This window comes from Typha angustifolia, chromosome 7, assembly GCF_048772165.1.
Source record: "Typha angustifolia cultivar Huaian chromosome 7, ASM4877216v1, whole genome shotgun sequence".
Taxonomy (NCBI): domain Eukaryota; kingdom Viridiplantae; phylum Streptophyta; class Magnoliopsida; order Poales; family Typhaceae; genus Typha; species Typha angustifolia.
The window spans coordinates 6,391,312-6,416,874 of NC_133245.1; the positions used below are offsets into that span (position 1 = coordinate 6,391,312).

The 25,563-nt window shown below is 34.2% G+C and overlaps 1 protein-coding gene across 1 annotated transcript; it reads right to left on the reverse strand.

Annotated features, from left to right (window-relative positions):
* Positions 1-1,093: 1,093 nt before the first annotated feature.
* LOC140762709 (uncharacterized) lies at positions 1,094-24,480 on the reverse strand. The gene is made up of 17 exons (XM_073100615.1): positions 24,181-24,480; positions 23,142-23,192; positions 22,764-22,865; positions 13,780-13,891; positions 12,287-12,332; positions 11,816-11,887; positions 10,336-10,398; positions 10,101-10,255; positions 9,953-10,017; positions 4,904-5,054; positions 3,531-3,636; positions 3,308-3,443; positions 2,823-2,887; positions 1,901-2,086; positions 1,737-1,809; positions 1,553-1,639; positions 1,094-1,386 (listed from the first exon to the last, which is right to left on the reverse strand). The coding sequence occupies exons 1-16, from the start codon at positions 24,317-24,319 to the stop codon at positions 1,572-1,574; spliced, it is 1,590 nt and encodes a 529-aa protein (XP_072956716.1). The 5' UTR covers positions 24,320-24,480; the 3' UTR covers positions 1,094-1,386; positions 1,553-1,571.
* Between the last annotated feature and the right edge of the window lie 1,083 nt (positions 24,481-25,563).

A 25,563-nucleotide genomic window follows, 5' to 3' on the forward strand; every position in this document is an offset into this window, starting at 1 on the left:
AAATTTGATAAATTTGAACGGTAGTTTATTTTCGTACATTATTTATGAAACAAGACTAGTTTGGTCGAAACTTTACTAAGTAAAGCTATTCCCGATTTAGAAGAGAATAAATTATTACGAAGATGCTAGTCATTATTGCAAAATTGATAATATGAAAACTTTAAAATAGGATGATGGAGGTCTAGCTTATCATTCCATGGGTATAATCCCTAGAAGTTTGCAGCATATAAGCTAGGATAAACTGCATCTAATGGTACATAGATATTCCACTTCTTGGAACAAAATTCTACCAAACTGTTGTGCTGGCGTTGACGCGACTAGAAAATATAAATCTCTGGCAAACAAATTTTGTAGTTGATGTCATTATGAACATAGCTTAATTCATGGGTAGATGGTAAACTAGATGCATTCTCAGACATGATTTCTCCTTTCTTTTTTTATTTTATTCCCAGCGTTCCTTCTGAGCCAGGATCAAACTCAGATTTTGACTATGATTGGGCCGAACAGTGGTAGAACCTGGTGAACCGGGCCTACTACTAAACATTGATTCTCTCACTCATACTTCTTTTTATTATTTCATAGGGTCTTCGCTACCACCTTACATTAAGCCATTTCACTGTCGATGTAGCACGAAAGAGGGCAAGCTATGGTCAGAAAGAATAGCTTTGTAGACGATTTATTTGGGCAATCGATGGCATGACCTATAAACAAACAATTATCCCTACAAAAGCTCGGCCGAGCGGATCATATCATAAACTCGAAAAAGACCAGGGTCAGCCGACCCAGAAGAAGACAACTCGCCCTTTGACACCAAGGGATAAGAGCAGATAGCTTTCATGTTGGAAGCTAAAGAAAAGGTACTCCCCCTCCGAAAATGAGGATAGAGCTCGTAAAAAGGGCCTCAACCCAAATACTGAATAGAAAAATGCAGGCAGTTGACTTCGTTGACCCGGATTGAAGCCTCTAAGAGAATAATGCTGCGGATGATTTCTTATCAATACTGAACCAAAAGATATCACACCCGTTCGTGTTTCTCTTAGAGGCTTATAGCCAAACAGCTATCACTCACAATTCATCAGCCAAACAACACCCAGAGAAGAACTCTGCTGTATATAAATAAGAAATAGATAGATCTGTACTGGTCCCGCAGTAACACAAACTAGCTTTTCACTCAGTAATGGGTGAATATAGTTTGAAAATAATGGATAAAACACAAGTATGATCAAACCAGCAATAACACATTGCGATGACTAAGAATTAGAACTCAACTTTTGTTTCTCCGATATGAAATGAGCCAGAACAAATCAAAGGCAGGCAAAAGCAATGATATAATGGAATCGCGTAACCCCCCTCAGAACTTTGACGGCTCCTTCCAAAGGAAAATATCTGCCAACCAAAGTAAAATATGAATAATGAAAATATAAAGAAAAGAAAACAAATTAGGCTACCAACTACATGGGTCAAGGAGATGACTGCACATTTTATAATAACATCAAATTTTATTCCACCAGCATCACCTTCTGATGAATTAGGAAAGAGAAACAATACTTACCATCAATTCCAAAATTGTATTAGGGTGTAAATGTCGAGCTTCCCATAGGTGGAACTGCAACGACTTTCCCTACTGCTACTGTTTTTCCTGTAAAAGAATAAAACTATCATTAATTGACACAGACAACTGATAATCTTCTCCGAAAAAAGAAAAAAGATTATTAGTGAAGCATTCTAAGTTGCACCTTCGGTTCGAAGAGTAAATCTTCCCAGTTGAGGAAAATCAGCAAAATTCTCGATGCATATCAAGTTATTCACCTAAATTGAAAATTTCAGTACAGAATTAGTACTAGTAAGTACTAATGTTCACTCTCGTTTATATTCATTGTAAGTGACTAAATGGGCATACCTGAATGCGGCAAACAACAACAGCACCATTCTTCACAAAAAGAGGCTTCCTCTTTGGCTTCTTTTTCTTAGGGTCAGTTTCTTTCTTTTTCTTCATATCAATTTCTTCTATAAGCTCTACAATCTCACACTCCTCAACAACTGAATGGATATGCAACACTGCCTTGTAGCCAGCAGTAAAGATTGCCTGGCACAATAAAAGACCAGAAACAACGATTATCTTTTATACAGATAAATAACTCAACCTGGAATTCTAACAAAACAAGCAAAACTAGGAATAGATGTTCACAAATGTCAAGCATGGCAAGTGAACCAGAATATCTGATCAAAATTGTTATCTGCATAGGAGCAAACTATAGATACAACTGAGTTAAAAAGGCCAAGTAACAAGTGAAGGTTTTCAGCTCTGAGGTGAATAACAATATTGTAATGTGTTCGGTACTACTATCTGAAAGTACTGAAAATTGCTGAACTGTTTGTAATGACACAAGAACATCTCAAATTTTGAAAATATTTTTGTAAAGATATAGTATAACAATATAAGGTTTTCAGCTCTGCAGGTAAATAACAATTTAGTAGTGAGTTTATGTAGGCACTACTATCCAAAAGTACTGAACATTGCTGAACTGTTTGTAACAACACAAGGTTAAAAAAAAATTAATTTTAAAAATCTCTTCGTAAAGATATTTGAGCAACATTTAAACATCATGTATGTTTGGGAGATTTTAAATCAGGTCATATAAGGATTGAATTTAACCCTAATTAGATCTCATCCATATCAACAAGGTAGACACATTTGAGTTACACCCAGATCTGAGTCAACACATCCAATCTCAGATTGGTAGTATTCAACCATTGGCACGTACTTCCAGACACATTTATTGCGGATTTAAATCCTGGGGAGGGGGGTGGAGGGGGCTTACATTGTCAAGCAGCTCCAGAATTTGCAATTGGGCATTAAATTCAAAAACAGCACCAACCGGATTTGCTGCATAAAATAGGTAGTTCTTGTGAATGAATGATACAAATACTATAAGCATTCTCAATTGCAAAACAGTGAATGCTATAAGCTTCCATATGCTGAATTTTATCCTCATGCAAATAAATAAGAAACAAAGTAATATTCAATAAATAACTTAGTTATATCATGCCATTTCAATGGTTCACACACATACATGGAGATGTACGGATGCATATTGATTGCAACAACACTTGCCAAATCTCTTAATGAGAATGCCATCTATACCGAAAACTAAAATGATCAAATATCAGAACCCATCTAAAAGGAACCTAGGGCAAGATTTCCTAGTTTGGAGGTAGTACCGATACATTCATGAATTTTAAAAGAGGCCATCAAAAAGAGGTCTTCTTAAAACAGTAAAAAAGACAAAATCTGCTGACAACTTACCGACACTTGAAAGAACAAAGCCAGACAAGATATCCTCATCATCAATCCCAGACAACTTGACTCGAACATTTTCAGCAGGCCCAGCACGTCTTACTTTATTTTCATCATTATATATGGAAAGCACTTTAACATTAGCCTGTAGATCAGCAAATTCACCATTAATTTCCCTAAGCACATCCAGAAGAAATTAAACTAGAAGAGAAAAGATATAAACAAGACGTACTTTGTTAGGCATGACCAACAAGTTATCGCCTTCACGAATGCTTCCAGACTCTATTTTTCCCATGACAACTGTTCCCATGTCTTTGTATTTATCAATTATCGGCATTCTGCATACAAAAAACTGTGACAAGTTAACACAAATAGGATAAGTAGGAGGCAACCCATTCTCTTAATAAAATATAACTGGCTTACACCCACTTCTCCCAACACAAACACCAAAAAAATAAAATAAAATAATAAAATAAAAAAATAAAAAAGAAAAAGAAAAAACAGAAAACGAAAAGGGAACAAGTGGGTGACAAAAAGGCATCTTGAAATTTGGGCAACAAATGGATGCAAAATATGGATCATGTAAACAAATAGGGATTTTTATATAATTGCTGCCAAAACTTTCAAAATATCATAATTGCCACCAAAATTAGTGAGCCCTTTCAAAAATGACACCCCTTCAATTAAATCTGACTAATCACAATTAAAACAAAACTTACATTAAAAGAAAAGATCATTTTGCCTTTGTATAAATTGCTTGGGGGAAATTATATTTTACTCCCTTGTTGTTAGGCCTAAATTCATTTCATCCTCCCCTATAATTTCATTTGTCACTTTATCCCCTTTGTAATATTCAAACTAAAACCATTACTTTTTCTATTATATTTGACAAATCTACAGATCAAATTTTAAGATATAAAGTTGTAGATAATTAGATAAATTTTTCACACATTAAAATTACTTATCAGATTTCGAATAATAAAGATATGACAAATATATTAAATATATATATGTTTTCGTTATATATCTGTCATTTGAAATCTGATCAATATTATTTTAGATGTATAAAAAAACTTACCCAATTATTTACAGCTTTGTCTCTAATAAATATTTACAAATTTAACCTCTAAATTGGGCAAATATGATAGAAAAGTAATGATCTCATTTTAAATATAACCATAAGGGGATAAAGTGACACAAATGAAACTATATAGGAGTGATTGAATTAAAGCTTAATTACAGGAGGTAAAATGTAATTATCTCAACTGCTTAAATAGTACTAAAGCTATATAATGATACCAATATCATAGTAGAAGAGAAGAATATCTTCTTTTGTAAGAAAAGAGTCATAATAAATATTTTAGCTTTAAAATTCAAAGACATTTAGTTATTTACATGTATTTGTTCACCTTAACAAGTATTTGCTAGGAATATTCTATTAAAAACTAACCAATATAACAATTTTGAAAGAGTTAAAACTTTAAAGATTTTTAGTCGCAATTATGATATGTTAAATAATGTAGTGGCAATTATGATATGTTAAAAGTTTTGTGTCAATTATGAAAAAACCCAAACAAATATAAAAAAGTAGAATCATTCTTATACCTGAGTGGGCCTTTAGGATCTCGTAAAGGAACCTCGATGGAATCCAGAACTTGAAAGAGGCATGGACCATTCCACCAATTACAAACACTTTTATCTAATTTTGTCTTCATATTGGAACCAACCAAACCAGAGATAGGAAGAAATTGGACATCTGTATGGGTGTGCATACAAAAAGGAAACAAGCAGTTATATCATGTCATCATGAATTGAAGTTATATATCAATACTGGCTGATTTACTTAAGGAATCATTCACATGCTGCATGTAGACTTAGAAGAACAACATACTTCAATATCTATGAGAACACCTGAAAATACAATATTTTTGTATGAGGATTCACATAAACCTTTTTTACATCTAAGGAAGCATGCAGTAATTATTAAAGGACTGACCTTCTTCTTACTAGTAAAATGAAAGAAAAAAAATGCTTCAGCTAACAAGAAAAACCCTCAAGTTAGTTTCCAAAATTGTTACAACCTTGCAACCTTGGCATCAAATCAAATGACAAGATCACACCCACCAAGAGGAAAATAATTAATTCCACTTGGTATGCTATAAAGATTTATCTAGCCTATTCTGAAATATCGATCATTGATTGCAGAGGACATAATTCTCCTTACAAATGTATCAAGGGACAAAGGAAAACCACCAATAAAAGTAGAAAGTAGCATTTATCTGCAAATTACACAAAAAGATAATGACCACTGATAACCATTGGACCTTTAGTCAACAACCACTTGGGGAATTGGGTATATAGGTTATAAGACATTTCTTCTCTATAAGGGATAATTACACTTAAGACATTGTCTCCCTGTAGGTGGGGATAATAGCTTGCTTCACTTTTTGCCCTTCTATGGTGGTGATTATGGGCAAATGAGATGGATGGGATACTTGTACTTGAATGCCACCTTCTTGAGTGCCCAAAATGGAAAAAAAAAACAATTAAATATGGCTCTTGGCCTAGAGATCGTCTCGCGAAGACCCAGTTCTCTAGCGGAGCCCAAAAGGGGAAATAAAATAAACTTATTGCTTATTTCTACATGTACCCTCATCTTTTTTTTTTTTGTATATATTGACTCCTAAACTATGAAAAATATCTCACTTCCCTAATAGTGTTAATAATAAATGGTTTATTTTACTCTCATCTTTCTTTCCTTTTTTCCTCTAAAATAAGGGTAAAATGGACCATAGAGAGTCTAAAATTGATCATGTGACACATGATATTTTTTAATGGAAGAATCTAACAAATAACTTATGGAAGAGGCATTTCGAAGGTTTTATATAGTTAAAGGAGTCGATGTGTCACAAAAAAATTGAGAGTCCGTAGAAATGAACAATTCAAGGGGTCTATGTGTTCCTTAAGTACTATCAGTAAATTGCACCTGGATGCGGTCATTACTTATTCTATCTTTTTAATCTCTTTATCATCCATTTCCTCATCTCATCATGCTCTATTTCTACATATGTCATTTTCTAATTGTCCAACAATCTGCTCCATAAAGCTTATCTGGTCATATAGAATATCCATACTATTGATTAAAAATGACTTTCATATTTATAACTTAGCACCTTTAACTAGAAAATACAAGATTGTTAACATTATACAAAAACAAACTACTAAGAGATGTTAAAAGAAAAGCATTGGCTAAAATTTGTTCTGGAACCTACGATTTACTACATTAAAAAAAGGAGTGTACCCAATGCTCAAAATATTAATCTAGGAACGCTTTGTGATGCGAACATCAATGGCATTACACAGGCACATATATCAATGCAGTATCAGTGCAATTCATCTTTCAAAAAATTAGTCTCAAGTCAATTATTTTTATTATACATTTGCCATTTATAGTGTTTAAGATTATATTTATTTTTTTGCAACTATTTAGGGTGTTATTTGCTTATTGTCATTTGTAAGGCCTATATACATGCTAGCCTTTTACTCAATTTGAGTTTTGGGTGTGAAACTCTAGTTAAGAATGGATGTATGAAATATGATTCCTTTTCTTTTTTTAACTATCATCTTTCACAAAATCCCAACGATCCCATTATTTCACATCATTTTGATATCAAAGCAATGACTTTTTAGGATTCAAATCTTCTCCAAACTACCTCTTTAGTCTTTATTGCCCATTAATTTACCCATGCTACCCATCTTCCCCAAACTTTATTACCATTTCCACTGGACATAAATAGCCCACCTTTCAGGTTCTATATCGCTCTACACATCCTTCATTCGTCACTTACATCACGAATGTCAAATCATCACAACCTCCACCTCACGTCAAGTACAATGAGTTTCAACTTGCATGAGGAGATCACCATTGTGGAGGAACGAGAAGAACCAGCTGTCATTACAAAATCGTAAAGCAAGATCAAACTAAATGTGGAGTGTTTGTGCAATATTCAATCGTCCATTATCACCTAAATCAACCTTCTTCTCTATCATAAACTCCTCATAGCTAGCAACTTCTCCACTGACGTTGTCGCTGCAAGTAGTGCTCTTCACTGATGTCGTCACTGCTAGTGTAGCTTTCCACAGATGCCAACACCGCCGACATCGCTCCACCACCGCCAACGCCATCTTTTTTTAACTCCACCACCTACCTACCATAGCCTGCTTGTAGCCACCAACCCCTATCCACAGCTATCGCGTCCCCATCGACTTCTTTTGTCCCCATGATCAGTGCCCTTTCTAAAATTGAGAATTAGTCTTAACATTAGGAAGATTTGGGTATAAAAACCTAGCTTGAGGGAGTGAGATTGTGAAGCATATCTTCAAGCATGATGATATTTGGCTTAATTGAGGCGACTTGGAACGGTAAGAGCCTTATAGGGGCTAGAGCAATATGAAGAAAGTCTTAGTCCATTGCTTGAATTCACTAAAAACAAGTCTTATCATATGAAAATTTGGGTGTGAAACACTTATCTAAGGGTGGTATGAAACTCATCCCTAAGATTGATAATATTTGACTTGATTGAAGTGACTTGGAGTGTTAGAAAACTGTGGGATTAGAGTAATATGTATACTGCATGGGACGCGGTCGAGTTCTCTCCCACTTGGAGAGAATGATGCAGAAATCACTGACATATTACACGGGCACATGTAAGTGCAATTCCCTCTTCAAAAAATTAATCTTAAGTCAATTATTTTTATTATACGTCTGTTATTTATGGTGTTTAAAATTATATTTACTTTTTTGCAATTGTTTAAAGTGGTATTTGCTTATTGTCATTTATAAGGTCTATATATGCAAGATTCTTACTCAATCAAGGTCAACGAAGAAATGAAATTTTTTGAGATTTACCTCCAATGTGAGTTTTGGGTGTGAAACCCTAGTTGAGAATGGAGGTGATTCATTTTCTCTTTCTAACCATCATCGTTCCTAGAATCCTAACGATATTATTGTTTCACATCACTTTGCCTTATGTATTACAAAAGCCTTACGTATCATAGAACCAAAGTACCTCAATTCCAAAGCAATTGCCTCAGATACATGAAGCTTACAATGTGCCAACCATTTGTACACTTCACAAAAATATGAGTGATGCGCATAAACTATGGTTGTTCTACTTGTCTTTAAAATAGAAAAGTAGATAGATTTGGTAGACATTTACTTATGCCTTTATAATTTTCTACTTTTTTGTGGCAAAGAATCTTGTTATATAGTTATAAACTAGACAAGACCATTATTTCATTGCAATGGTCTTATTCACCAGAAATCTAATAGAAAGAAATCAAACAAAATTTTTGAAATTTCCCTTTTATAGTTTAAACTCAGTATTCAATTATTTAACAAAATACATGAAGCTCAAATTATAAGGGTTATGCCATCGTCAGTTTGAATATATTGCTACTTAGGTGAAACACTGTGGCATCTATTTTGGGCAGCTACCTGGAAATCAATGTGGCCTAATTCATAAAGGCTTCTTGCCAAATTTATTCAATGTTTATAAAAATTGAAAAATAAGATCCCTAATTCAACATTGATAATCTGCATAATCTGAACAATGTCTTCACTGAGCTTGAATCAACTTGATTAAACTTGAACAAGTGCTGCATAGTGGTTACCAAATATCATATCTATTAAAAAAGTCACTCTTTGTGGAAGCATTTCAATGCAAATGCTTCCACACAAGGACTTTAAGAAAGCATAAGCACTCATTCCCTCTGTAGCTCTCAAGTCTCAGCTCATCAATAAAAAGCTATCAAAGACTACTCAAATATCCAACACCATGACAAGGTTCAGAGTTTGAGGCTCAAATTGCTACCCTACGACACAGGTTCTTCAATTTACTAAGCAAACAGTCTGTCATCTAAAAAGCAATTTATTAACATAAACAATAAAGCTTTAGCAGCACAGTTTTTGCCTAAAGCAAGCATTTCTTCCTTGCTATCAGAAATAATTAATTGAAAACTAAACACTGGAGTTTCATAATGATATACTTGACGATATCATCACTAGAAAAATAAGTTATTCTACTTTCATGCTCCACTCATCTTGACTAAATCTTAGAAATGATACCATATAGTTTATAGATGTAGTAGTAATAATAATGAAAGACAAATTGATCTAAAACATATTAAAAGAAGTTATTATTCAAGTTAAGCATATTGAGACTAAATATGAGCCAAAAAGCATATCAAGCAAATCAAATTAGAAACTTCTAGATAACTGATTCTTTCTCTATATCTACATGCTTCAACAGGAACTCCAATTTAATGAAAATAAAGATATGCTAAAGATGCTATGCAGCACAGTAAAAATGAAAAAAAAAAAAAAACTGGTACCATTGTGATAGCTTACCCAATATGATGACAACATCAAAGGGTGATAAGAAAACAGAAGAAATGATTGGTTAAGGGGGGAAGGCTACCTTTCTTTTTATTTTTTTCTCAGAAGACTACTAGAACTCAAAATAGGTAAATAAATAAGTACACCAAGGAACTGCATCAAACAATCAACAAACATTTGCATTTGGTTGCATAACTAACATTAAACTGAGAAAGAAAAGATATTGAGATATATCATAAGAAATTAGGTTGTCTTACCTTTTTTAACATTGTAACCTGAAGACCTCAGAAAAGGCACCATCTTAGATTCTATCTCATCATACCTGACAGGAAATCAAGTATCCCTACCTAAATTTCCAATTACTTCTAAAGATGCTGAAGAATAAAAAAAACTGATGAAACAAACCTTTCTTTAGACCATTTCACAGTAGGATCGTCCATTTTATTGACAACAACAACCAACTTAGCAACACCTAATGTTTTTGCAAGTAGGACATGTTCACGGGTTTGTCCTCCTTTTTCATATCCCGTTTCAAACTCACCTTTACGAGCAGATATGACCTTTACAAGAGATATAATAAGACTGGTTAATAGATAATTGAGTTGCAACATAAAAGAATAATTTATGTCTACATGCTTACCAGAACACCTATATCAGCTTGAGATGCACCGCTTATCATATTAGGAACATAACTTTTGTGGCCCTGCATTTAAGATAATTGGCCAAATGAAAAATAATCAAAGAAAAAAAGAAATTAGAGAAATTTGTACTTAATATACTTTTTGGAGCTTTTTAATCGACTCCTCTGTTTTGATTTTCATGTCCAAATAACATTACTATCTACTGGACAAAAAGAAAGTTATCTCGCCTACTGGGTTTCCTAACCAAAAATGAGAAATTTCAAATATGTCCTCACCTTTTATGATCACCCCAACCTGATAGGCTTTTATGAAACCAGTAGGCCAATTATCCAACATGATAGGCAACTTTTTCTCCTCTTAAACATAGCATAAAAAAGGTAGGTAGATGACCAATTTTTGAAGGATATTTGAATATTCTGACTCTTTCATTAACTGTACCATCCTCAATTTCTAAAGTTAACTCGGGGTATTCTAAAGGGGGAGAGAGAGAGAGAGATGAAAAAGGTAGGGTCTGCAATATCCCCAAGGAATTAAATAGCACGCCAAACTTAAACCTTGGACATCTAAGACTCAACAGAATAATGAAACATAAAACATGATAGATCGGCAAACACGGACACCGCAGACACCGAAAAGAAGACACAACAACAAACAGATCCTCCATGACAAACTGGAAATAATAGCAATGTAGCAAGCTAGCAACTATAGATGAATATATATCACTTTGTCTTTCATGGCAAAAAAATAAGTATGCAGCAGGCACAAATGATCAGTCTGGCCAAGCACATAGATCTTCCTGACCCTCCACATAGGCAGGTCTTTTGGAACTCGGTCATTCCTGGATTGAGATTTGCCAATTAAACTCAAGAAGAATTAGCGAGCACTAAGGGTCAACCAACCCAACCTAACCTTACTAGAGTTGGAATATATATCAAAGACAATGCTCTAAAAGGCTTGGGGGATAAGGTGGTGCATATTTAGGAGTTTATAGGTTCATAATTAATAATAGTGAACTTCATAGGCATCCCTTAAATAAGTATAAAAATACCATAGCAAAATCTTCAATAAAATGTGGGATACCTACATTCTTGTCTATACACTATACAGAGATCTAATAATATCTGAAAATAGGAAACTATTGTAGTTGAAAATGATAAGGTTAATGGTCAAATAAGCTTTGGGTGATCTTATCCTGGATTGGCCCTAAACAGAGGAACTACCCATAAGTAACAGAATCCTCGTTGTTCCTGAGGCTCAAAGACCCAATCTTTGTTTTTTGTCTCATTGTCTCATCCCTGATATTACCCAAGGTTCCACTTAGTCAGATGCCCTACTCTCATTGCAAAGATCTGCGGTGTAGCTAGCCATGAAGTTCAACTCAACACACTTAAATATGTAACCAAATCAAATGCTTAATGTAATAATATATGAAATCATCTACAGAATGTCAAAGCACATTCCGAAAAGATGGAGAGCTACCGGAGCATCTAGAATTGTGAATCTTGTGCTTTCAGTCTCAAAATGAGCTCTTCCAACCTCAACGGTCTTCCCCTGGAGTGCATAAAATAAATAAAAAATAGTAAGCGAAAAAAAACACTGGTAGCAGTGATAATCCAGGTGATGATGATAAGTAATGCAACTATAACAGAAAATACACACCGCTTTATATGCATGTGAACTAGAGTGACCTAAAAGAGTAAACTCAAATTCTAATAAGTGCACCGCGTCATGCGTGCAGATGTGATTAACCAAAATAAGAACACTCAGAAGATCGAAAGATACAAAGTTCAAGTCCCAACTCCCAAGTTTTATGACCATCTATGCGTAGCGTAGAAAAATTTAATGAAAAGATAACTCTAGTGACCACCACAAAACCACACAAAGAGAAAAGTCAAAAACTACAGTAAGATGAACTAAAACAGTATGAGAAATTGCTGGCAGTAAATAGACCTTAACGCGCTCCTCCTCGTTCGTATCCATAATATAAGCCATGTACCTACAAATACGGAAGGACAACGAAATCATAAGAACCACACTGGTATTTTACCCTAGTCCCTCATTTTCTGGATATTTGAACACGAGAAGCAACTGAAACTACAAAATAATAGCCCACCTGATAATTACAATATAACTTCAAAACTAACTATGTGCTTGCAATTAACCATATGACTATCATGGTTAAATCATACAGTACCCATGCAAAGTCATATCCACTCTTTAGCCCTCAAAATATACTATTTTTGCATGTAAAATACCTTCCATTTTGTGGTTAATCATCATCTGACAAGTCACAGTAGTAAAATTACTAGCCAGCAATCAGAAAAAAAAAATTTGAAAGCTGCTCAAGTGGAGTATCTTGCATGAATGCTACAAAAGAACTAATTTCTCTTTTCAGCCTTTAAAAGGCTATCTTAATTAGCAATAGCGAATTAGCCAGTGCATAATAGTATAATGGGAAAATTGTATTCTAACCCCTTCTTTTGCCTTATTTATTTTGAACACTCCTTTATCTCCAATCTTAATCAGCCATTCTTCCTTGTCATAGGCCTTTGAAAAAGCCCCAGGTTGTCTTTAACTCAACAGAACCTGACTAAATGGCATCTCATGATGAATACTGTTCCATTTTCAACACCCAATTTCTGAAATACCAAAAATCCCCAAGGATCCCTGTACTAATTTGCTTGCTTTAGCTTATCAGTATAGGGTCCCAACTCTAGAAAATACAATTAGCATGAGCTCATCACAATGTAATGTTCAACAAATCTACAGGGCAAGACATATTATAGGTTATTCTGAGAAAAAGGAACCTATTTGCCAACAGTGAAATGAGCAAATAGCTTGCACACCCACTTGTCCAGAAAAATGTTTGCCTGCAGTAGACAGGTGGATAAGAGGCAATCTAATGACTAGGTGCTATCGTGTTAAGTGGGTGCTAGACTAACACACAGAGATAAAGGTTTCTTCAAAAGTCAACTAGAAAAAAAATTGATGATTAGAAGAAACGTTAGTATCAGGACAGCAAATAGAATAATATCTTTGTATCTCTACTAAGAAGTTAAGAACCATATCAAGCCTTTTAGAATTCTCAAATCTAACATCTACAATGAATTTCAATTTCAAGATTTACCTACACTTAAAACAAGATAAAATATACTGAGGTGGACACCCCTAAACAGACCTAAACGAAGCAGACATACTCAACCTAAGGCAGTGCCTAGGCTGTGAGATTGTCGTTTTCTTAAAATAAAGGCCCATAAGAAAATGGCACATGTATGTAATACACAATATAGAACACTTATAAGTTTATAACTTTTAGTAAGAATAAGGGATTCAAACAATAAATCTTCATCTATAAATGGAAGAAGACTTCAAAGATGATAGAACATAAACAATATTTAAGCAACAAGTTATAACTGCTATGATTCAAACAAAAATAATCATACCAGCTTTCTCGACTTTTGTCCTTTGCTTCCTTCTCATACTTCTGAATTGTCCTGTCATCAACCTGGCCACTTAGAAAAAGAATCTGCCCTCCAGTTGTTGACTTACCAGCATCTGTATCCATAGATAAACAGTAACATATGAGTATTAAAAATATTGTAATTTCAGTATTTCATACAAACATAAGTGAACATGAAAGTCCAGAGCTCACAATCTGTGAGCATTTGCATGGTTAAACGAAGCACAATCTGCAGAAAGAAAAGGTCAACCGATTTGCATCTAACTTTTGCACAGATTGAAGCATTTTGTTAAAAAAAAAATTTACAGAAAAGATAAAATAAAACCAAAAAAATCTCTGCAGAAAACAGAATTTATGTTAGAAGTCGTGAAAAAGCATAGAAACACAAGATTGTTAAAAATGAGTTATTAGACAATTACAATAGCAACTAGCAAGCAATGATTTAAAAACAATATAGTGTACATCTTAGTATAAGAGCCAATGTTTAAAGTTGCAGTCAAAATTGATTATATGGAAAGTCGAAATCAAATTTGCTTCAGTCAGAATTATCCAAAACTGAAGATGTTTCAGAAGCATCATTTATAACTGAGTTCCAACTGAAATGGCAAAAGTGACCAGATTTCAGCTGAAACTCAAACTTTGTTTGGCTAATCTCATGCATTAGGCCGATAAAGGCAAAAAAATATAATCACAAGATTAGGCATGTAATCACAAGATTTCATTTTGCTCGTGACGAATTTGGGTTCTCTTCCATTTCTAGAGTTGAATATGCAAAGAGCCTGCCCTTTCTGATTTTATTGGTTAGTAAGATTATGAGTCCATCTAACATCATATAAGATTAATGTGGGTTCAGTATTAGTTTGATTAAAGGTTCGAAAAATCAGGATCAGGATCAGCCTTCCAAAAGAACGATACGTATCGGCCAGATTAACCGTATTGGTTGCCTGGATCAAAACGGTCTTTTTTAATTACGTAAAATTCTAAATAATATTAAAAATTCTATCATTGAGGAGAGGTGATCCCTTCGAAAAAGGGAGAACAGAAACATTTCTAAAAATATAGAAAAAATGACAAAATAATAAAAATAATAATATTTCACATATGAACCCTAAATGTTTAAAAAAAGTATTAACTTACTCAAAAGTCAAAAGTTCGACAAATATCGAGCTGCGTCTCATAAATCTCTATGGTAATCCTCGTCATAATATGCAAATTGGTCCTAGCTTTAATAATTAACTATTCTTATTATTATTATGATTGTTTTTTCCTCATCAGCCGTACTCCTCTATTTGTGAATTGTATCTATGGTCTGTTTGTTAATCTCAGATGTATCACATAATAGCTAAATGAAAGAATAAATCGTCATCATCATCTTTGCCTCTGAAGTACATAAAGGTACCACTGCTCCTTTCAATATTTATTTCTAAAATTTCTCCTCTTGTATCACTTGGCATGAGAGGAGAGAGAGAGAGACATTTACTGCAAGGAGGAGAGGAGTGGAGGTTGGTCTTGTTGTCGTGTCAAACTGGGAAAAGGATAGAGGCCCACCCATTAATTCTTACCTTTTTGGCTTTTGCATTTCACCCTCCTTACCTACACCAAAATGGTCCCACTGATCTCGATCCGGATCAACCAATTCTATACAATCCGGGTAGATCACAATCATTTGACTAGGATTGAGCCTAGATTTGAATCGGCCGATCCCGCTAACCATGGTTTGATTTGAGTAATTTTGTTTTACTTACTACTCAGCTCAACGAGTCAACTAGTAATTGGCTAATGATATGGGGAACGGGGTGAAACTGAATTGGACACGAATCAGATAGTGGTAAAATCATATCCATACTCACCTTTTCCAAATATGGAAATAGATATGTATCGTAAACTTATGGTGTATTCGATGAATATGGATCGGATCTATAATATATCTGAAAAATCCAGTGAAACCCCATATTATATATAAGGGAAATTTGCAACCAAAAAACATACATATTTTATGGGTTTATTATAGTTCAATACCTACCTTATTGCTTTTTTCCCAAAAAGAAATCCCTACCTTTTAGGAAAAAAAAATACCCATTTAAGTTAATTTTAACTCACGTCACTTAACATAAACGAATCTAGAAAGAAATAGTTGATCTTATTCAATGTGATATTTTTAAATTTCTAAGTTACCCTCATAAATACTCGAAAGACCTCATGTAATGGTTTTACTCTCACAATTATATAAGTTTGTTTAGTTCTTCCTACTGATTTTTATATTTCAATTTTAGATTACTTATATCAATGGGTATTCAAACTATTATCTCAACAAGAGTATTTGATACTTTGAGAGGTATAGTTACTTAGTTTGTAATACGAAACCGTTACGGTGCTAAAATAGTAACAGTAGCATAGTTAGAAGTTTCACCGGAGACGGAATAATAATGGCCAAAACATAATGAAAAGTAAAACCAAATCATTGGTTAAAGCCGAAACAATCAAGATTTCTGATTTTGACATTTATTTTGGTACACAATAGGCTAGGCTAAAGCATTCTATTTCGGTCTAAAATATTCATTTTTTTCTAGGGGTCAAAACTGAAAACCAAAACTTCGAACCATGAACAATGGGGCGTTAATTGGATAATTTTTTGTAGAAGACAGGGTGCCTTATAGAAAAAATGATAAGGTAGGGTTTCAAACCATAAAAAGTCCCTAATGTAGGGGTTTCTTGAAAATTTCCCTATATATATTATATAAAGGGTGTTTGTCAGATTCCCATAAAAATACATAATCAAATCTTATTCTAGTTTCATGTCACTATTTCACTATCTCCATTGTATTTTAAACTACATGGATAAACAGATATAGATTCAGATATCATATTTCAACCAATATCAGTATCGACCTAGGACACAAAACTCAGATAGGAACCCTGATTCAAATCTGATCAGATCTGACCCAACCCCTTTCCAGACCTGTGGACATCATCTGCACCAAACCTATCTAGTAAAAGATCAATCTTTTGACACAGAAGTTGGGTTAGACCTAATTCATGAAAGGATTCCTAATGCTATCAGGAAAAGTAGCCAATCTTTTGTCATAGGAACTAGACACTTGTGGGAGCCGCACTTGGATGCCAAAAAACCTCAAAAACCTACATTAGATACTGCTATTTCTTTTGAGGTTTGTATGGTTGCAATTACGTTTGTCAATCTAGGTTGTAGCTCGCAAATAACTCGTGTTAGGCTCAAACTATGTCTCGAGATTGACTCGCTACTTTAATAAATGAGTCAAATACAAGCTACTCAAAGACAAGCAATTGTTAACTCAAAACTCAAATCTAACGGTTGAAATTTGGTTAGTAGTGAATAGGTATTCTAGCCATTAGATTGAGATCTAATAGTTAGATCTTTTATTCCAGCACTAAACGAACTTGGCTTAGCTTACCAAGTCAAATGAGCCAACCATAAGCTGGCTTGAATTATTTTCTAGCCAAACACGAGCTAGGATTTTAGCTTGTTTTTTCAACTTGTCTTGTGTTCAAGCTTGATAAATTTAGTTCCAAGCCGAACACAAGTAAAACCTAGCTTGCTCACCCCTAGAATAAGGAGAGATGACTCATACTAATTCAAAGAAACAGGCAGTATGTTGCAGTGATCCCCTAAAGTTTAAAATGCAATAATTAGACCCCGAAACTACAAGGGTTGAGATGGAGAGGATGTGTTAACATAAAATATGATATTACTGTTTCCTCCTTATCCACGTGACATTGTTCTACATTTCTATTGGTTGATATCATATGGGATGTAATTTGATTGGGCAAGGATGACAACAAGACAACTTTCCTCTCTCAGATTCCTCCTTTTCTCAATTTTGAAACCATCTCTCCCATCTACCCTAATCTTATATCCTTTCTCTCCTTTCCATTTCAAAATCTACTCTAAACACATCGCCTATCTTGTAACACCACCTTGCAAGTCATCATATCTTGGACGAGATTGCCAACATCAGCCAAGATCAATCTCCACGCCATCCGACGCATCGACAAGAATGCCCTTGTTAGCATCTCCCTCCATTTTCTAGATGCAAGACAATGTCTCGATTGCAGAGTTAAGAAGTAGGAAAAATAATCAAACCCATGGAATCCACCAACCGAAGTGTCGGAATCTACCAACGTTGTAAGCCTTTATATAGGCAAAATAAAGTTAAAAAAAACAAAAAGACGAAAATAGCCCTAAAAGGTGGCTAGTTACAACACTCATTAAGCCAAAGGGCCACGGGTGCAGCCCTTTTGTGCCTACAAGAATAAATGTGACGAAAAGCGGTGTCCCCACCAACTCTCCCAGGGTGAAAGAAACTCAACTTAGTCGTGTAGCTCTAATAGTACTCCAAAATATTAGGGTCAAGCTACTGTAACTCCTCGCAAGAAATTCACGTACAATCAAACTCTGGTCACCCATGCCATCGAACGAGAAAACGATGAACCCATCCTTTTGCAGTAGATGTTATTTAATCATCCAAAATAGCGTCTATCTTTTCTTGTTATGTGAATGAGAAAGGAGAAGTGGTATATGGCACAGTAGGAATATCTGGAAGAGTAGTAGATGTAGCATAGGGTTTGGTGGGGATGTGCATAAATAGTTGGTAGACTACTAGATCCTCAATATTAAAAGTACAACTAATGCCATAATTAGAAAGAATATCAATGACATAAGCATTAGCATCTACACGTTTCAGAACTTAGAAAGGTTCTGCACTATGGGCATGCAACTTTCAAACAGCTCCTAAAGGGAATCATTCGGGTCTAAGACAAATCATAACATGATCTCCAACATCGAACTTCTTAGCACGTTTGTGCAAGTCGGCATGTATTTTATACTGGTGATTGCTCGTCTTAATTCGCTTAGTGATCTCCTGATGCAACGAATGAACATGATGTGCAAAATGCTTCAACAGACTCAGAGACTCTAGCATGAGATGACATAGACAACAAATCTAAAAGTTTACGTGCTTTAAAACCATGAACAACTTCAAATGGACTCATGTCAATAGACCTATTAATAAAGTTATTATATACAAATTGGGCTATAGGAAGAATAACATCCTAGTTTTGGTTATGATTACTAATGAGACAGCACAGAAGATTTCCAAGACTACAATTAACGACCTCGGTTTGACCGTCAGTTTAAGGATGATAGGCTGTAGAGAATTTCAATTTTGTGCCAACCATGTGCCATAAAGTTTTCTGAAAATAGCTCATAAAGCGAACATTCCGATCAAAAACAATAATTTTTGGAAGACCATAGAACTTGACTATATGGGCTAAGTATAATTTAGCCATATGTGACGCATCAAAGGTCTTAGCACAAGGAATAAAATTGGCCAAAGTTAATGCAGGACGTCTCGATAGAAGAGTTAAGAAGTAGAAAAAATAATCAAACTCGTTGAATCCACCAATTGAGGTGTCAGAATCCACCGACAATAGAATCCACCAATAAACACTCAATATGCGAAAACTCTCAAAATGTTCATTAACCCATAAAAGATGATTACAAGCCTTTATATAGGCAAAATAAAGTAAAAGATAAGAAGATAAAAATAACCCTAAAAGGTGACTAGTCACAACCCTCGTTAAGCTAAAAGGCCACGGGTACAACCCTTTTGTGCCTACGAAAATAAACGTGACGAAAAGTTGTGTCCCCACCATACCTCCTCTGACATTAGCATCTCCATTATCCTCCACATCACCACCATATGTGAAACATGCAATGGTCCCTCCCTTGCCAATCCTCTCCATCACCGTCTTCCCCATCCTTGTCAAGTTGAAGTTCCTCTCAATTGACCTTGGCCACACGGCCATGTTCTCCCTAGTGCCTCCATAGCCATCCCTATTCTCCCCTACTCCTCCATATCTTGTTTTCTTTTGCCTCGCTGCATAATCTCCTTCCTTGCATCCTTCCCTACCTCGCTTCAAACAGAATAAGTAGAAGCAATTGCCATAAGGACAACTAGTGGCTAATATCGATGACCCCTCTTATTTTGCTTTTGTTTCCCATCAGCTTTTTTTCTAGTTTCTTTGCAACATCTTGAATCTAGTTTTGACCTATTCGACAATAGTTCAAAATCCATCAAAGTTGGCGACTATTGATGATCATAATCTGCTTTAAATTGTAATGTCATCAAGTAATGTTGAGTTGTGAGTTTGAGATTATGAGATGTTTTGAAAGGTTTATGTTGGGGTTGGGAGGGAAGAATGGTTTGGATTCAGTTTAGGGATGTAAAGGAAAAAGAATAAATGAAAGGTATTTCGATCATATAATAAAGTAATTTTCTATTCTAAAGGCATAATTGTCATAAAATTGACTAAGGCCCCTCACGCACCACACTATTTTGGGTCAAAAATAGAAATGCAGGTATAGCGCCAAACTGCAACACCGATTAGTTTAAAAGTGTTTTGGTTGTCGCATTTTAAACTTTAAGAGATCATGCTATTATTAGGCTATAGTTTAGAGGGTGTAAGTGTATTTAAACCAATGTAACAATATCGATTATTTTTTAAAATATTATTGATTATCTCAAACTTAAATTATATTGTTTAAATAGTTCATTTTACATTTCAAAATATAAAATAGGACTTGATATTAAATAGTTATTTTTTTAACAAAATCAAGCATTATAGAAAAGTTTTAAATTCATATTAATTATAATTTATACTAGAAAAAGAAATAATAAATAAAGGCAATATAAAATGAAAATGTAGAAAAATAAAAGTAAAAAATAAAACTGTAATACAGTAATACTTTAAATTAAAAATTGAAGAGTCCTAATAATAAGGGAACATTATCCAACTGAATATGGTCTATTTGAAGATAATCTAGTTCCTGAAAATTAGGGGAAATCAAATCCAAGTTCATAAAGAAAAGGAAATCCAGCACCTCACTCAATTCTAATAAAGCTTTACATAGATTTAACCTAAATTCATTTATAAATATAACCCAACAGAAACCAAAATACGGAACCAGGTGAATCACAAAATTAAGAGTCGACACCTCTCTACCTTAGCATAGTACTAATCTATTCTTACCTCTTGTTCTTTCTATTCTCTTCCACTTTCTAAGGAATAATTTTTTCAGTACCCATCTAACTTATGTACTTATATTTTGTCCCTTGCAACTTGGCACCAAAGTTTAATGTCTCACCCAATATGCGCATATTATGCCAGCATGAATATCATGGATGTGTCATGAATTTGCTTTAAGAGAGAGAGAGAGAATCTAACTTATGTACTTATATTTTGTCCCTTGCAACTTGGCACCAAAGTTTAATGTCTCACCCAATATGCGTATATTGTGCCAGCATGAATATCATGGATGTGTCATGAATTTGCTTTAAGAGAGAGAGAGAGAGAAGCATCATGATGTGAATGCTAGGATTAGCCATCATGTCAGAAGAGGAAGAAGATGATGATAATACCTCAAGTCAACTATAGGTCTGACCAAACTAAAACTTTACTAACTCTAAGGTACTAGGACTCCAAGTCGGGCTAGAATCATCCTAACTCAACCCAAACGAACTTGAAACAGTATTGACTAGAGTTAATAGGATTCTTAGTCCAGATCTGGTCCAAGCTATAATCCTCCTCTTCTTTGTTCTCTCTCCTCATCATGATGCGATCCAGGCTATACTCATATACTCAGTTGTGAGCATTAAAGATACAGTCTATCAAAGAACACATGTATTCCTTGTCCTCTATTTTTCCTCATGTCTCTGTCTTTCCTCATTCCGCTGCTGCTGCCTTATTTTCTTCTATTACTGTTATCACTGCCTTGCCCTATATACAGATGAATTGCTGATGCAAATCAAGTTTGTTGATGCCCTAAAGTGAAGAGAATATGCAGGTTCAATCTCTACACATAGATCTCTCTTCTGAAGCAACTTTTCTGTCTTTAATGCTTCCATAGTTGCTTCCTGTTGAATCTTGTTTCTTTCAAACCCTAGACCTCTTAACTAAAATCAGTCAGTTATTCAAGTGGTTAATTCTTTTAATTTCATCATTCCTGCATTAGCTTTCAGCTTTTATGTCATTTCTATCTAGTGGATTAAATCCTGCAGTAATAGATGTTCTCATTTGCTTATGGATCTGAATAGTTTGATCAAGTAGTTTGCTTTGTTTGCTAAATTTTAATTGGTTTCTTTGAATATATAAAGAATGTATAGCAACCTAGTTTTACTATCCATTGTTATCAAGAATTAACCTCATTTGCATTAGAATTTGGAACTAGTATCTTCATGTTAAACCAATTAATTGTATGCGGTATTGAAAACAATGAGATATAAGTTATTTCTAGTTAACACATTTCACTTTATATGCATGGTGCAACATCCTTATTCGTTACAAACTAGTATTGAGACTTCAGTATTAACTTCCTACATATTCATGATGTATCATGGTAACTAGATGTATACGACTATAAGTTTTGTATATTAATAAATATGTGCGCATTCGGTAGTTCAATCTATGATCTATCATTCATGGATGTTGATAAGATCCTTCCATTTAGCAGCACCTTAGGATAGCATAGCCTTAACGTTAATGGCAAGGTTGTAGATTAAAATTGACGTCCATGTAAAAAGTTCTAGGCCATCCATCAAATTTCTGACACATTTCTATAGCTTCTCCAATACTCCTTGTTAAAAATCAAAAGTATGGAAAATCTCAAAACTGCCAAAAGGGTGAAAAGAAAATACTTATACTGAGTTTCCCCAACAAAAACTAAAACACTTTGATAGGAACTTCCACCACAGAACAAGATTGAGAAGTGATTCAACTAAGTCTCACACGAAACAGGAATCAACAAATATAGAATGAAATATTCTGCAAAACTATCTAGAAACTTCAACAAAAACAACCAAGCAACTTTAAAAAAAAAAAGCAAGAAAGGCAAAAATAAAGAGAGCATCAGGATTAAACCGACAAACTTACCAACATGACCAATGAAAACAACATTTAAGTGTCTTTTTTTATTGTCTTCCTGCTCATCCAACTCTTCAACTTCCTCAGTTGTAGCCAACTCCTCATCTTTCACTGAAATTGCATAAGAAGCAATATTAACAAGGGGAAAACAGATAAAAAGCAACTGCCTACCCACAAAAGTTATGGAAAAACTACGCCTTCAAGGAATACATATGAATAAAGATATGGACATAAGGCAAGTGTCCAGAAACCAAGCTTTATCACTAACTGAATTATAAAGCAAAAATGGAAGAAGAATATCAATATAGCTGGTCGATGCAACATATGTTTGACATTCCTGTCCTAATAACTGTTAAAAGTGTGCAATATAGAAAAGTACAAAACTACCTCTTGCTTCCAACTGCACTGACTGAAGACTTTCTTGAATTTCCTTAACATCTAAAAATGAACAAGACAGTTAGCATCAGAGGATAGTGAAGCCTGGCTAAGAAAAACTACCAGAATGCTAAACCTCATCGTAATTGAAGGAAACAGAGCTTAATTATAAAGTACTAAAGTCAATGAAGCACGAATACGGATACAAGATACTGATTCAGCGATACAAATACAGGGATACAGCAAATTCTCAAAACCTAGGATATGAAACGTCTAGGATACGGCAATGAATAAATAATATCAACACAATTACATTCTAATAATAATCTATACATGTTTGTGTGCAAAAAAAGTTATATTGCAATGACAACCTACACATAGCATTATTCAATATTTCAATATATCTATTATTTATATAAGCATTTAATAGTAAAAATGAGATCAGTAGATATCAAAGACAATTACATAAAGAATACATCAACGTACAACAATTAATGCACCACAATGAGAATAGTATATATCATTGCATTCATATAATCATTTATCTACTAATTTAACAGAGAAAACCTAGTATTTTCTCTGTTTCACAGAGAAGTCTTGTTCTCTGAAAAAGAGAGAAAGATTTAGAAAATAAAAGAAGAGAATAAAAGGAAACGGAGTAGAACGGTGTGAGTTAGAGAGGAAAACTGGCGTGAGAGAGTGAGATCGGCGTCGAGGGTGTCGTCATCGGCTGGTTCGTCGAGAGAGAGAGGTAGCGGCGCCGTCGATCGTCGAGAGAGAGGGGCTAAGGCAAGTAACTTTCTAAAGAGGAAGATAACAAAAGGGGGGTGATCATCAAACTTTCCGGAACATTAAATTACCACCTCTCTCAGTCTTTGTTTCCAAAACAAAGAAGCATTACGGGGGACAAATAGACATCAAATTTGAAGGAAAAAAGAAAAACATAACAAATTTTAATCTCTAGCACAGAATCCACTTGAATCAGAAGATCCAATATACGGAAAGAAACAAGAACAGATCCAAGAACTCGAAATCAAAAAGGGTTTTGGACCTTCCGGGGGGGCGGCAGAAGGGGCTTGCGTTTCGGGGGCTGGGGGTTGGGAATCCTCCATCAGCTCGTCGTCCTCTTTGCTCCAATCGTTCTTCTCGCCGCCGTCGACGAGGGCAGGAGGGTGAGATGCTTCCTCCATTATACGCGGCGCTGTCTAGATCGAGGAAGGCTCTCGTGCCTGCTGTGTGTCTAGGGTTTTATACGATACGAAGAATCGGGTGAACTGCGATGGCAGGAGGCAAAGAGATAGAGGCGGTTTTAGCTACAAGGATACTTGCCCAGCTATGTTTTCTGTGTTTTTTAGGTTGGCAAACCCCACTAAAATTCAGAATCCTAATATTATAATAGTCAATTTTCATAAGTATACCCACGTTCCTATGAGATAAGAGTTCAAATTAAATTTGATTCTCTATCTATACAGAAGATAGACTTCAATTCAAATTTTAATTTAAACCAGATCTTAAATTATTAAAAGATAGATATAATTTTTTTAAATCAAAATTATAATTAAGAAATAAATAACCACATGTTTAACTTTTAATTTTTTAGTGTTTTTATTATATCCTTAAATATATGGAACCACAAGATCTCTTTTCTTTGTTAGTTTTTTTTTTATTTCTGAAATTTAACATAAAATATTCATGCAATAGAATAAATCTATTTTTATGTTTAGCAAAAATAAAATAAATATTATTTAATATATAAGAATAAAAGGTTAACCAACTCTAGTTTGTGAGGCGCACCGAAGCATAATTATTTTAAAGAAAAGTGGCATCATTTTATGCAAGTTTATCTGTCTATTTTTTCTCCAAGGTACAACATAAAACCTATTTTTAATGTCACCATTTAATATATTCCTTAGACGCTTCTATATCAGAATAGTATTCATTTAATCTGATGAGAGAGAAATAGCTAAAGGTTTTGTATTTGACGTGAAATTTTACGATAGACAAATATATATATATATATATGTGTGTGTGTGTGTTTGAGTTTTTTTTTTAATTTCTCCAATACTTTTAATTAGCTTATTAACTCTTTAAAGTAGTCCCTATGTTCGTTGTAAAACTTTGTAAGTATTAACCTCTAGTTAATAATTTAAATTGAAATATAATTCTAAAATTAATAACATTTTACTCTAGAAAGATACGGAGGAAGGGTATGCAAATAGAGCATTTTTATATTTATTTTAAAAGTTAAATATATTTTATCTTATGTACTTATCCTTAATCATTTTACCTCTATGTATTTCAAAAAGCCTCAAACGGATCCTTATACTTATAATTAAAGTGAAACTGTTAGTTTTTCCGTTAAAATTAATTAAATGACATCAAAATAACTAAGATGACCCTATCATGTTTGTTAGAGAAGAGATGCAGTTTTTGA